The sequence below is a fragment of the Dreissena polymorpha genome, chromosome 16 (genome assembly GCF_020536995.1).
Source record: "Dreissena polymorpha isolate Duluth1 chromosome 16, UMN_Dpol_1.0, whole genome shotgun sequence".
NCBI classification, from domain to species: Eukaryota; Metazoa; Mollusca; class Bivalvia; order Myida; family Dreissenidae; genus Dreissena; species Dreissena polymorpha.
The window spans coordinates 47,146,771-47,160,633 of record NC_068370.1 but is presented as its reverse complement, the minus strand read 5'-3'; the positions used below and the strand labels follow the sequence as shown (position 1 = coordinate 47,160,633).

The following is a 13,863-nucleotide window of genomic DNA, read 5'->3' as shown; positions in this document are numbered from 1 at the left end:
GAGCCCTGGTATTAAATTAGTTTTAGTTGATCCGCTTGTATATTTCTATAATCATAAAATTATTATTCCACAATCACATTATATGTTCCCGTTCCAAAATAACCAACGCTGGTCCACCATTATGACCAGCTCGACGACGTTCATTGTACCATATTCGACAACCGTCGGAATTGACGTGCTACGTTTCTAACGTCCTGCGGAATCTCGCGTGGTGGCGTTGATGGCTATATGTTCACATGCAAATAATACAAATCATAGTCAATCAGTGTCATTCATTTCATTCATTACTACCAACTATTCAATATTATAATAAACTGTGGTATTTTTCCAATATTAAGATTTTAACGTCAGTCTTCTGGAATATCTTTGGTTTCTGTTTGGATAAAAAGGCTCAGCACAATGTTGTTTCATACATAACTGAATTAGTAAAACAACAATATCCTTTCCACTTTCGTTAACAAATTTATGAATGGTCATGTGCTTACACAAAATTTGGCGTTTTCATTATAATTTTTATAGTAGGTGTACCCATTTTGTGGATTATATCACTAAAGTCGTGTGGTGTTTTTTATCATTATTTGTGAGTTTAACTATTTTTATGACGCTTACTTATAACTTCTTTCCAAGTAAGTGTCAGTTTTACAAAAACTTTCCAACTCGATCAAATCTCACTTATTATTTTGTAATACATTTCGTCGATTGAAAATAATATATGTTGCTATCCGCATATGTGCACAACTGTGACGATGTAATGATATTTGAAACCAGCTAACAAGTTGAATGCAATGTACACAATATAAAGAAGAATAATGCGATCTGGAAAAAATCAAATAACATCACATATTTACCTCTTTGGGCTTTAATGATCAGCATTTTCCCTCACTGTCATGATGAAGTCGCTGGCATAGTCAACATAGAACGCAACTTTCTTAAACATATAGAAAATATACATAAACATATGCCAAATCGCCGACCCTCTCAATGTCGACAATTGCGTACAAATGACGTCAAAGTGAAAACGTATGACGTCATCGGCACGTATTTATGACGTCATATAACGACCGGACTGACGTCATTCGTAATGAAATATAAATCATTCGTGTTTATTGCCCTTAAATAAAGTACCAACTAATTGGTTATAATGAGAATGCAATACTGCTCCAGCAGCTGGAGTTTCACTTCTTTATTTTGATTTGTATTAACTATCACAGATGAATCTATATTAAATTGCTTATATTTCTTTGAAAAAACTTTAATAGAAATCACTGGTAATCATACCATAAAGGCAAACGGCAGTGTAATATTAGTGCACAATATTTAATACCTGAAACCGTATTTCCCTTTTACTTTGATCTATGCCCTGCAAAGCAATAGAAGTGTGTGTCGCAGGAACACGTTCGGCTTTAATCTTCGGATCGTGATGGTTTGCAAGATCAGCAATGTCAAGGTCAATAGTGTCGGGGAATGTTATTCGTTTGCCATCTTTCTTTTCTAGCATGAGATTAAGAATAATAATATCTTCGACATCATCTTTATTGAAAATATTTTAAGAAAGAAGAACTTTCTCAGAAGTCGATGCCAACACGTGTTATTTCTATGCGATATGTGACGTAAACAGTTTTCTAATTTAAATATATTAAAGTGAAAATACACTGCAATACACTATTCATTGCATATACTCGTCACAGTATCTTTATCTAATAAAATCGTACTTATGTTTGTTAATTTGTATCTTATTCAAATTCTTCATTCGTATTGTTTATTACTAGTTTATTATCAATACGGCATAGAAATTCATATATAATTAAAATGGAAAGCAATGCAAGGAAATAAGTATGCTCAGTTACCTCATTAACAAACAAAACTATTATTTATGCCGGAATTAAACGGTTTCTTTTTGTCATTTCAAATGTTTATATTTCTGATACTTTTTTAATACTATTATCAATATGGTGACCATCTTACACATATTTCTGTATATTGGGTACGAGGTGACCTGGGATAGGTACCAGTTGACCAAAAAAAGCTATGAGTTGACCAAAATATGGGCTTGAGTTGACAGCGGTACGAGTTGAACAGTTTCCTAGTATTCAAACCAGTATAAATAGCGTCGTCAGACACATTTTGATTAAGTTTTTTTCTTTTATAGACCTTAATGGTAGATCGATCTTCTTTCTTCATGCATCTATCATGTGTAGCTCAGTGATCCAGTTAATGTTTACGGTTTGTAACTCGGGTGTCCTGGGTTCGATCCTCACATAGTGCGCTGATTTTTTGCATGGGAGTTTCCTCTGGCAAAACTGCAGAGCCCTAGCCCTTTACTGGTATTGGAATATGGGGGTATTTAGATTTTCATGAAGATGGTACTTAGATGATCAAAGCAGATCAAATCATATTTCAGGCAGCTTTGCCTTAATATTAAGTAAAATACACTGATATTAAATGTAGAGTACTTAGATGATCGAAGCAGATAAGATCATATTTCTGCGAAAAGTATAGAAACTTAGATCAGCAAGCGTAATATAGTGATTTAGTTGTGTAAAAAACATATGTACATTAAAACATTTGTAGATATAAACCAATCTCTCTCGCTCTCTCTCTCTCTCTCTCTCTCTCAGCATAGTACAGCGCGAGATAGATAGAGATCAGAGGAGAGATAGGAGAGATGCTAGAAGAGGAGAAGGAGGAAGTCTCGTCGCGCTCTCTTCTATGTCTTATCGTCTCTACCTCTCAGGCTATCTTTCGATCTATCTATCATTCTTATTCTCTATCTACTCTTATCTCTCTCTCTATCTCTCTCTCTCTCTCTACTGTCTGTCTGTCTCTCTCTATATCTCTCTCTCTCTCTCTCTCTCTCTCTCTATCTCTCTCTCTCTCGTCTCTCTGCTCTCTCGATCTCTCTCTCTCTCACTCTTTTCTTCTCTTGTGCTCTCTCTCTCTCTCTTTCCATTCTTTAGCTTTGATCTTATGTTTTTTTTCCCTAGGAGCTTAAGGCATGGGGTGTTTTGTGCGACATTTATGTAAGCTTTCAAATAAACATAGTTAATGTATTTATTGTGTTATATGTTCAGCATTTAAAGATGCTATCGTAATTATATTGACATGCACAGCGACTAAAAGTAACAAAATACCTGAAAGCCAAAAATATCAAATAAAAAAACATATTATTAAACATTCCATCGTAACAAACCCACCTATCACGAACCAATTAACATGCCATAAAGTGAAGGTCTTTGCGCAAAACAGATATAATTACTGACTAGTGAGGTTACAGAAAATATTGTTTACATTTATTAAACTCAAGGCCGACCTGAACCAAATATATATTGGTATCCCAAATCTAGAACATTTTCAAGATGCCTGGTAAAACTGATACTATTTTATCATATTGATTAAAATAATGTCCTTGGTAAAATTAACATTACTTGCAAATATGATATTTGTTATGGTGTTTAATTAAATTACTTATTTTACCTGGGTATTTTTACCACGTTAAACTTTAAATCATGATTATTTATGTTTTATCTTCCTCGCGTAATTGTCTCTTGCGAAACGTTTAGCCTGACGGGTAAAAGGTATAAGTCTATAATAACAAGCTGTGTGATCAAAGCCGGGGCTAAGCTTGTGCAGGCTATAAGTATCATATCATACGAGTCTTTTTTACACATAATTATTTGATTCCCAGCTTATGTTCATTGGAAAACAGTTGATTAACAAAACCCACTGAATTCGCCCTTGAGTCGGACACATTCGCTCTTAACACGGACACATATTTGTATAAGCATTTATTTGGTTATACATTCCCTATATTTAAAAAAATGCAAACTGCACAGTAACAGTCCTGCTTTGACGTTAAAAGTTTATAAGTTTGTCAATATGTTTACGCAAATTATTTTGTCAACATGTTGACGACAATAAGTTATACAAAGAGGACATATAACACGGTCACTTTGAGTGTTTATCTGAACTTAACAATAACGGAACCATTTGTAGCACTGAGGGGTGACAAAAAAGTACAAAAATACAAAAATAAAACATTATGTGATTCTTGTTGTTTGTGAGCTATGGGATTCTTTATAGTTTGAGTCGTGTAAATTAATGTGAATATGTGGTTAATTATCAACCGTATGCCTCTGCCAATAGATAAACTTATGTTCGACATAATGGTGAATTGCGTTCGCCTCAAGGCCTAATTGAGTTGTTTTACATGATTTACTGTTAAATCTATACAAGAGAGCGAACCACTGAAAATTACCTTTCATTATTACAGAATAAGGTAATGATTATAGTATCAAGTCATTTGTTAATGATGTGAAACGTATCTTACAAAAATGCCGATGGTATAGAGATGATCGAAAATTGAAAATTCTGAATTGACCGTCATCAGAAGTTATTAACAATGTAACGAATCTAAATTCATCGTGAAATAATATTTGATAACATGTTATTTCGAAATTTAATTTATTCTGAGTATGAAGGCTAAAGCGTTTGATATATAACGTCACAAATAATGCTTAACAAAAAATATCTTTGCAAACTTCAAAGATAAAAATATCCTACTCAAGGTCAAAATCGACTTAAGGGCGAGTTACCCTATATCAAATCAAAGCTAATTTTATCGAAAGTAAGAACTGCAAAGAAGGTATTTTTTTGTAACTTTAACTTATACACTAGTTTCAAAATATAAAAGTAAATAATACTACTTTTCATAATAAATACTTTAACAAAAAATCCTTCCAGATCTGGAAGCATTTTCTTGTAATGACACAGGTTATCGCTAATAGCCTTGAGGAGTTTGCATCGCATCAGTTAACACCCGCTGGTAAAGAACTTGAGTTTGGTTGGGTTAACTTAATGTATGCAAGTAAAACATGTATATTCTCTCGCAACCCTTGGCATAAGACTTTACGCGAGTTTTCTTTTGGTCTGCAAAACAAACCAAATCTCTGTAAATCCAAATGTTGAATGGTCTATCTTATTTCCTTCTAATTGTAAATATAAACTTAAATGTTTTTTGTACTAGGATATGCTAATAATATAGCGAGTATGCCATGTACGACTTATTTCAATAGTTTTCTCTTATTTTTCCTTTAAAAAAATTAAGACTTTTAAAAAATAAATAATTAACATGCCTGTTAGTTCTTACTTGTTCTTTAAAAATCCATCAAAGCTGGAGAAATATATTTTTGGGCGATGTGTTAAATCATTGCAATTGCATGTCGCTTCCTCCGCGTTATTTGAAAATCAATCAATGCATGACAAAGTTATGCGTTTAACAATGTTTTGACAGTAAAGCGGTATTAAAATGTGAAATACCATGGTGAACTTTAATATGAATTTACTCAACTGAATCTTGTGTTTGACATTACGTAACACAACCATTACCTAAGGACATGAATCTTATGTTGGATACTTTGTATGAAAAAGCTTGCACTTCTGATTATGTATTTGAAAATCCATCAAAGCTGGATACATATAAATGTTGGACAAATTGTAAACCATTTAACTTGAATTATACTTTAACTTAGACCTAGATTTGAACATATTTATCATGCTTTTGTGGTTGTCATGGTATCGAGGCATGCTTGTCACAATCTATTTGAAGCCCAAATACAGGACAAAGTTAGGATCTTCACAATGGGTAAACAGTAAATATATATATATATATATATATATATATATATATATATATATATATATATATATATATATATATATATATATATATATATGTGTGTGTGAAATTAAATGTGCGACTCAACATGGACCAATGTACCTTGTTCTGGTACTTGATGTTACACACAACTATAATACTTGTTACACACAACTATAATACTTGTGCCAAGTAACTTTAAAAAGTTAATATATGCTAGACAAAAATGTAGGGATTTATTTTATAAATTTGAACTCTGATTTTCCATGATAACCTTGACCGTTCACCTATTGGCCATGGTCTCACGCGCGATTCTGCGGCAACTCTATGGTCTTCCATGCATATCAATTCTGCTAAACAAATTGATCATGGACAGGTTTGTGTTTTTGACCAAGAGTAAAAGTGGGAATTCATAAAAGTCACAAAATATATTGAATTATGACAAAACTTCGAACGTATGCACCTTAAGTCTGATAACAATAACTAGCGCGGCAGAGGCCGACGCGTATCCCCACGCCGAATGTTGTTAGTAAAATGACACTGAGTAAAAATCTCTGACCCGGCTCATCTCCAACCCCAATAACTTTTGACCCAGGGTTGACCTTTCGACCTTTAATAACGTGAAGTTATCATCCGAGCAAAATGAATATTTTACATATTATCTAGAATTATGATCTTGTTTGACAACCGGTTTACATCATACATATCATATTTGCAAAGTTATATAAACTAGTGACATAATTGTTTACGCAAAGGGGCAACATTTTAAACCTGGGTGAGATTTAATTTGGATAAATGTTTTCTTACTAGGTTTCATGAAGATTGTGCAGTACACATCGTTTATAGAGAAATCAAAATCGGCCGATATATCAAGAGGAATAATGTTAGGACCAAGTTTCATGAGTATTGTGTCATAAATGTGACCTTGTTATTAACCCCATGTGAGCAGGTTTCAAACTCAGTAAAGTGCATTGACAACTTTTCATGAAAATGCGAAGATAAATGTGGCCTCTACGATGTTCACACGCTATTTTGTAATTTTACCAAGTGTATGATCCTACATAAACTTGATCGAGATACAATTTGAGCGATGTTCTGACCAAGTTTAAAAAAAAGATTGGGAAATATATGTTAACTGTGTACTTTTCTGAAGCTTTTTCTTTAATTTTACTTACTAGCATTATACATAGAGAGTTATTATCGTCCAACTACGTTATATTAAGGCCACTTATTCCAACTACGATGATAAGATCAGCGGTACTACACTTATCCTATAAGTAGAATTTGAATTAAAATAAATGTATGCTGGAGAGGCATAAACAGTAGAAAAACAGCAAGAACATTATTATAACAATATTATATATAGTAATAAAGAGTCTTTCTTCCGATTTACGATAGGTTTTTTAACATAATGAAGTCTCATTCTTAGAAAGTATGAGAGGAACATAGTTGTTTAATAAGTTATAATCACTGTCTGAAACTAGTACAAACGTATTTACAAATGTAGCATATATGATACATTTTAATCAAACGATTGTTTGTTCGTTGGATTTCTTTTTTCCAACATAAGTAAACGTATTAAAACAAATTTCACCAAAAAAGATATGATTTCAAGACACTTAATAATTTTGTGGATATCCACTGTGATCGTGTATTAATAAAAAATGAGTAAAATCGTCCTTGACACACATCAAAGCAGCCTAATCATGTTTAAGCCTTATATAAATGTGCTTATTTAAAAAAAAAAACGCTGTCCTTGTTTGATTACCAGTAAAACCCTCTCCAGCCGACATCATATTTTGCATAAAGGTAATGCGATAAGGTAAACTTGTTTACTTGCCAATTGCATTTAAACGCACAAACGGTTAACAAAGCGCTCAGATTGAAGATTTAGGAGGTGGAGAGGAGTAGAATTTGATCATAAGGCATATAAAAGGTTATTACTTTACGTTTTTCTAGTCTGCCTTTTTTCAGTCTGTCTGTCTTTCTGTCTGCCAGTCTTTCTTTCTTTCCGTCTGTCCGTCTGTCTGCGTGTCTGACTGTCTGTATTTTTGTCTTTTCGTCCGTCCATTAATCCGTCACGTTATGTATTGTTCTGTTCATCTGTCTCTCTGTCCGTCTTTCTTTCTTTATGCCTGTCCGTCTAAACACCTCTTTCTTCATTTGTATGTGTGCAAATATAGCCAAAAAAATAAGGATTCATAATAAAATTTGCTTTTTTGATATGTTAACACTCATTACGAAACAAAAATACTATGCTATGGCAATACAGGATTTACTTAATGATATATTGAAGAATCGTAGTAAGTGATTCAAAATTAACCATATTTAACACATATTCGAAGTAAAATAATTAAACTCGCAGCATTATTTTCTCACATGCAACAATTTTTGCATTTGTATGAAACACTAAGTAACAAATGGGTATGGTTACATATAAAAAAGATACAGTGAACTATTGATGCCATGTGGTTTTCTTGTTGACATCTTAAGAGTGTAGAATTTTCAAATCACCGTTATAGAACGTTACTTTATTTCATGAAATAACCAACTGATCTGTTGTTATGCACGTTGAATTTGTATTATTTATATTTGTCCTATAGGCAATTTTCATTATTAATTATACCAACTTCATATTTAATAACATGGTTCAATTCCGTACCAGCTCGGCATTGGAAAGCGCGTTTAACCTCCCAAAGACGTTGTCATGTGTCAGATACATGTGAAAAAAATATCCTGTAAATAACTTCGTAAATAACACCGGTAAATATTTATTGGTAGTAATACCACCATTACACGTAGTGACATGGGAGAGTTCGGTACCAGCGCATGCGTTTGAGTGCGCTATTAACTTACCCAAAATCCCCTTTGTTATTTGAAATATTGTTTGCATTTGCATATTACATAAATAATACGGAATACAGCATGATTTATAAGCGTAGACGCCACAATGCGGTGTGTGTTTAGAAGATTCACAGTTTATGATGTTCTTCCATGTCTAAGGCTAATGTATGTGAGGACCCGTATTATGTCCAGCACTTCTACCTAAATAATTTACTGGACTTGCGAAGGTTTCAAGTATAGCTGCAATTGAAATTTTTGTTGTTTGTTTCGTAATGTGTATTTTTCTATCAACACTGGCATTGGCCATAGTATTTAACTGATTTTACGATACAGATTGGTTTTGTATTTATTTGATAAATAATATTGATCTATATCTGGAAAACATTTATTTATATTTGAATTAATAATTGTAGCTTGTTTGTTATAAACGTTCAATGTATAATTGCATGTATTCACTACTTGAAGTGGCGTTTGATGAACGCTACAACAAAGTATTAACTGTACAACAACGTAAAATATATACTTTATGATAAGTTGCACATTTATTGTTGAAATTAGAATTGTATTTAAAAAAAAACTCGCAATTTGGAGTGATTCATGTTGTAATTGATTGACAGTGACAGAAATGAAACGATAATTTACTTCTCATCGGAATCACATTTACTGCTAATACCTTTCATATGCCGAAACTCACACATAAACTTGGCTTAACTTTCCAGAATGGAAAAGTCTCGTTTTTCCGCCATCGCTTTGTTGGTTTTGCTGGAGTACGTTGGTGGCTCATTGGTGCCTCACGAAGATCGAAGCGTTGTCGATTTGCTTCATGTCTGCAATGGTGGTCGTTGGGGTGAATGGCATAGTCCGAAATTCTGTCCACAATCAACGTATGCCATAGGATATTACATTCAGGTATTCAAATGACATTTAGTCCATTCAAATATCATACAAAGTACATGTTATTGTAAAATCTGTACGTATCGATATGTCCTTAATTAATCCGAATGTGAATGCTTATTAGATGTACATATCACATATGTTATAACTGTACATAATTTATTATATAATACAAGATTAAGACGCTTAACTATGCCTTCATTAAAATTAATAGATTATTTGTGCGATGTATGCAGGTTGAGACGCCAGATGGCGATGATACAGCACTCAACAACATTATGCTAATGTGCGGCTGTCGCGATGGTTCTGTTGGTGTCACAGTTTCTTCTGGGTTTGGACCATTTGGCTCTTCGAACAAACACATGTTGTGTCCCCGTGTTTCCGGTGAAGCACAATTCATGGTTGAATTTCTCCTTAAAGTTCAGCCGGATCAGGTGAGTTCTTTGGAAAGCAAGGATTCAACTGACTTAAATATAAATTATCTTACTATAAATACATGTGACAATGTAATTTATTTAAATGTTTAAAAAAATAAATAACGTGCCTTCAACATATGGATAATGAATCTCTAGAAACATTATCAGAAAAGAAAATTCTTGCTAAAATCATCTTTTCTTTTACGTGAGCCAAGTTATAAAGTACCTATAAAAAATAAGAAACTGCGTTCAGTTTTCTTCAGGTAATCTGTATACGAGTCAGATAAATGTATGCGATAATTAAATAATGCGTAATTTTCCATGAAATTATGTTGCTCTGCTGTAAAATATTATGACGTGTTACGAAGATACCCTTAACATGAACGATGCTATTTTACGTTTATTAAAACATAGTGTTTGCGACTGAACACAATTTCGTAAAGCGACCCTTTACGAAGTTCGTTTAAATCATGCTCTTTAGGTTACATTTAGTGCCTCCATGGGGGTAACTTGTTTTAATCTAGTTCATATAGTGAACACTTCAAATTCAAAATAGTCTGCTCTGTAACCGCAAAGTCCAGAATTTGTATCATACCTAAATGGTCTCAAACCAAGTTTGTTTATTTCGTAGATGTTCAAGGCCTATAAGTTTTATTTTTAAAAAGTGACCTCGTCTGATGGTACTCAGTTAACTCTTTTAGTGCTGGAACCGAATTTGGAAGGCCTTTGCAAACAGTTTGGATCCAGATGAGACGCCACAGAACGTGGTGTCTCATCATGATCCAAACTGTTTGCTATTCTGATAGTAATCTTTAAAAAAAATCGAAGAAAATGCTAATTTTAGAAATTCAGCAGACGACATTTTAGCAGACGACAAATTTCCCAGCATGCACAGGTTTAAATAAAATCATGCGTATCTGGTCTGATTGACTATGCTTGATGATGTTGAGTTGTTTTCTTGAGTGAAAAATTAAAACATTTCGCATGAAGCAGCACGGTTCGGAGAGTAGATTAATTATGTTGCAATAACAGTAAATTCGAATGGTGTCAATTCACTTAGAAGTACAATCACTATACATGTCATATTTGCAAACATTTGAGCGAACTTGAACCATCTTGTCTAAGTTGTATTCATTTGGGTGTGTTTATTGTGTATTTATGATTGAATTAAAGTACATATTTTGACGTAACAACGTTTTGTAAATGATTCCTTGCCCTACATAATTTACATAACCTTTCATTTTATTTCTTTCCTGCTAATACAGACTTATTGTCCACGTGTTTATATTTGTTAATGAAAATAATGTTTTCTTAGGGTCTGAACGGCGATAACACAGCGGCTAACGACATCAAGTTCAAATGCGGTTCTTTAAAGACCGGATCAGGCGCTGCAAGTGTCATTCACGCTCCAGGTGGCACAGAGTGGGGCAATTGGTCTCAAACTTGGAGCAACCGATGCCCGGAGCATTCGGCCATCTGTGGAATTAAAACCAAAATCGAATCTTGGCAGGGAAGCCGTACAGACGATACCTCGCTTAATGACGTCAAGTTTTATTGCTGCGACGACTAATGTTGTTTGTGTTCACTTACTTTATTTCTGTGCCGACCTTAACTTAATTGGCATTTAAGGCTGATTTTCCTATCGTTTTTGTTACTCTCGATCTTGTCCAGATGATATACTGTAAATACAATACAAGATGTCCAATGCCATAGTTAACGTAACTCGTTATCGGAACCCATAATATAGTATATACACTACGTGTCATTAGTTTTGTAAATAGTGTATTCATGCAAATAAAGAAAAGAATTATGAATAAAATTTCGAAGCATTACGAAACATATTTGACTTCATATTGCTTTCAAATGTTTTTTAAAAATATTTTCAAAATTTAATAACATCAACTGCAGAGTTTAAAGAAAGGTGCAATTAAAACTACATCAATAAAACACATTCATAATTCCAATATATAAATATAAAAGTGAGGTTATAAAATTAAAATTCCGATTCATGAAAATCTTGAGATTATAATGTGCATGTTTTAATCAAATATCAAAGCTTTGGTTTAAGAATGATGGTCTTACTATATATTCCTGATTTAGGCACTAGGGCGACCGTACTTTTTTTATGAATTAGGGGGAAAATTAGTATATTGTTTATATTAATTATAACATTACATCTAAACATTGTTTTTACAATAAAAGTGACGTTTTATAATCATATTAAAAGCATTTTGCAATCAAACCTAAAATAAAAATATGCTAAAAAATGGTCCACTTGATATTGTTTAATTATAACATATTCTTTATGAGGACCATGTCCTAATTTCTGCATCGAGGGGACTATTTCAAATATACTGTATTAAAGGGACCATTTAAATATATTCTGCATTAGGGGGACCATTTTATATTTTCTTCATTAAGGGGACCATTTAAAGTATTCTATACTAAGGGGGCAAATGATTTATTGCGAACTATGTATTTATACTATGTAATTCCTAAAGATATGTATATAAACTTCTTGGAAAACAAGTATCAAACATGAACAGGATAAGAAATTTAACATGACATTTGCAAATATCACCGATGTCTAGGCTACGCACGTTTCTGAAAAAATCAACACTTTAAATTAACATACTGTTCAGGCTATGGCAAAGTATTCACCCTCACCTTAAAAAACTGTTACTCCAGACGCTTGACATTGGGGTTCTTTTGACTTCAGGTGAAAAAAATGAAAAAAACTCAGTAAATAACCACTATACTATGTTAACTACCAATATTAACACCACTGGGCCTTGTATTTAAAACAGGTGTTACAATTTAGTTTGCCGTGTAAGTCAATATAACTCATGTTACTCCTTGGGCGTGGTCAGTTTTGACTACAGAGGCATGATTGTAAAAAATAAATAGAGGACCACTTTAAGATGTTAGATGCCAAAAAACAAATATTACACCTGACAGCAAAAAAACAAAACTATGTATGATAGTTAATTAAAGAGAATCAGATCTGCATTAATGATCTTGTACTTGTAAGGAAAGTCAATCTGCAAGGCAGACATAAATTGGATGAAAAATGGGAAAGAGAAACAAACGTGGTTTTAGATATCCCATATTCCTAGCCTGTTTACAGAGTACACAGAGAGAGAACCGAAAGAGACCTATTTGAACTCCGCACATGAACATGTTGCAGTTTGTCTCTCTCCCAGAACTAGAACAGCCATCGCAAGGTGTCCGTAAGATCAGAGCACCATCAAAAGCCTAGTCGAAATTCTGGTAGTGATAGTGACTGTAGTTCAAGTTCTGATTATGTTATATAACTTCACAAGATTCCACAGTGAAGGAACACTAACGCTGATACTAGATATACAACCGATATACTTTTGGGCGTCAACATAACATACTTGATTCTCGAGACGTGTTAGTTTATTCCATACCCCTAACCCACTTCACACATACATAAATGACATAGTCTCCTGGGTTCAGAAGAATTTTGTTCAAAGTTTTCTCTTTAAACAACAAATCTACAACACAGTCCAATGTATTTATATTACATGGCTGAAGTCACGGAAAGCCTATCATGAAAATCATGAATTCAACGGTGCTTCTGATTATGACACAACTTTCTAGCACATGCTCTTAACCCTATAGAATCCAAACATCAAGAGCTATTGTTTTAAAACACCACGATAGTATTAGGTCAATGGATATACAACGGTATGAGTGAATTAATGACAGAAAGTTGAGCGAATGAGTATAACGATAATATTTCACCTTACTCTCATGCATGGTGTATTTCACGGTACTAAGTTACAACAAAGAATCGTATGTGGAAATATGTTTATTTGAATTTTTAATCTTGAATAGTGACACATGATTATTAAGATTTTTTTTTAATTCAAATATGAATATATTACATATAAAGGTAAGATTTTATGGACATAAATCGAGTCACATTGAAAAAGTGTATATTGTTCAATACATTAGCTGATAATTATATATTTTTGTTTCATGAAGTCACTGGACTTACAAATTAACACCAGCAAATATTGCTTTGTTGAG

At 33.2% G+C, this 13,863-nt stretch overlaps 1 protein-coding gene across 1 annotated transcript; it reads left to right on the top strand.

Annotated features, from left to right (window-relative positions):
- The first annotated feature begins 7,468 nt into the window (after positions 1–7,468).
- On the top strand, positions 7,469–11,655 carry LOC127862139 (vitelline membrane outer layer protein 1 homolog). Its single transcript, XM_052401135.1, has 4 exons — positions 7,469–7,589; positions 9,217–9,406; positions 9,628–9,825; positions 11,123–11,655. The coding sequence occupies exons 2-4, from the start codon at positions 9,218–9,220 to the stop codon at positions 11,375–11,377; spliced, it is 642 nt and encodes a 213-aa protein (XP_052257095.1). The 5' UTR covers positions 7,469–7,589; position 9,217; the 3' UTR covers positions 11,378–11,655.
- Positions 11,656–13,863: the final 2,208 nt, after the last annotated feature.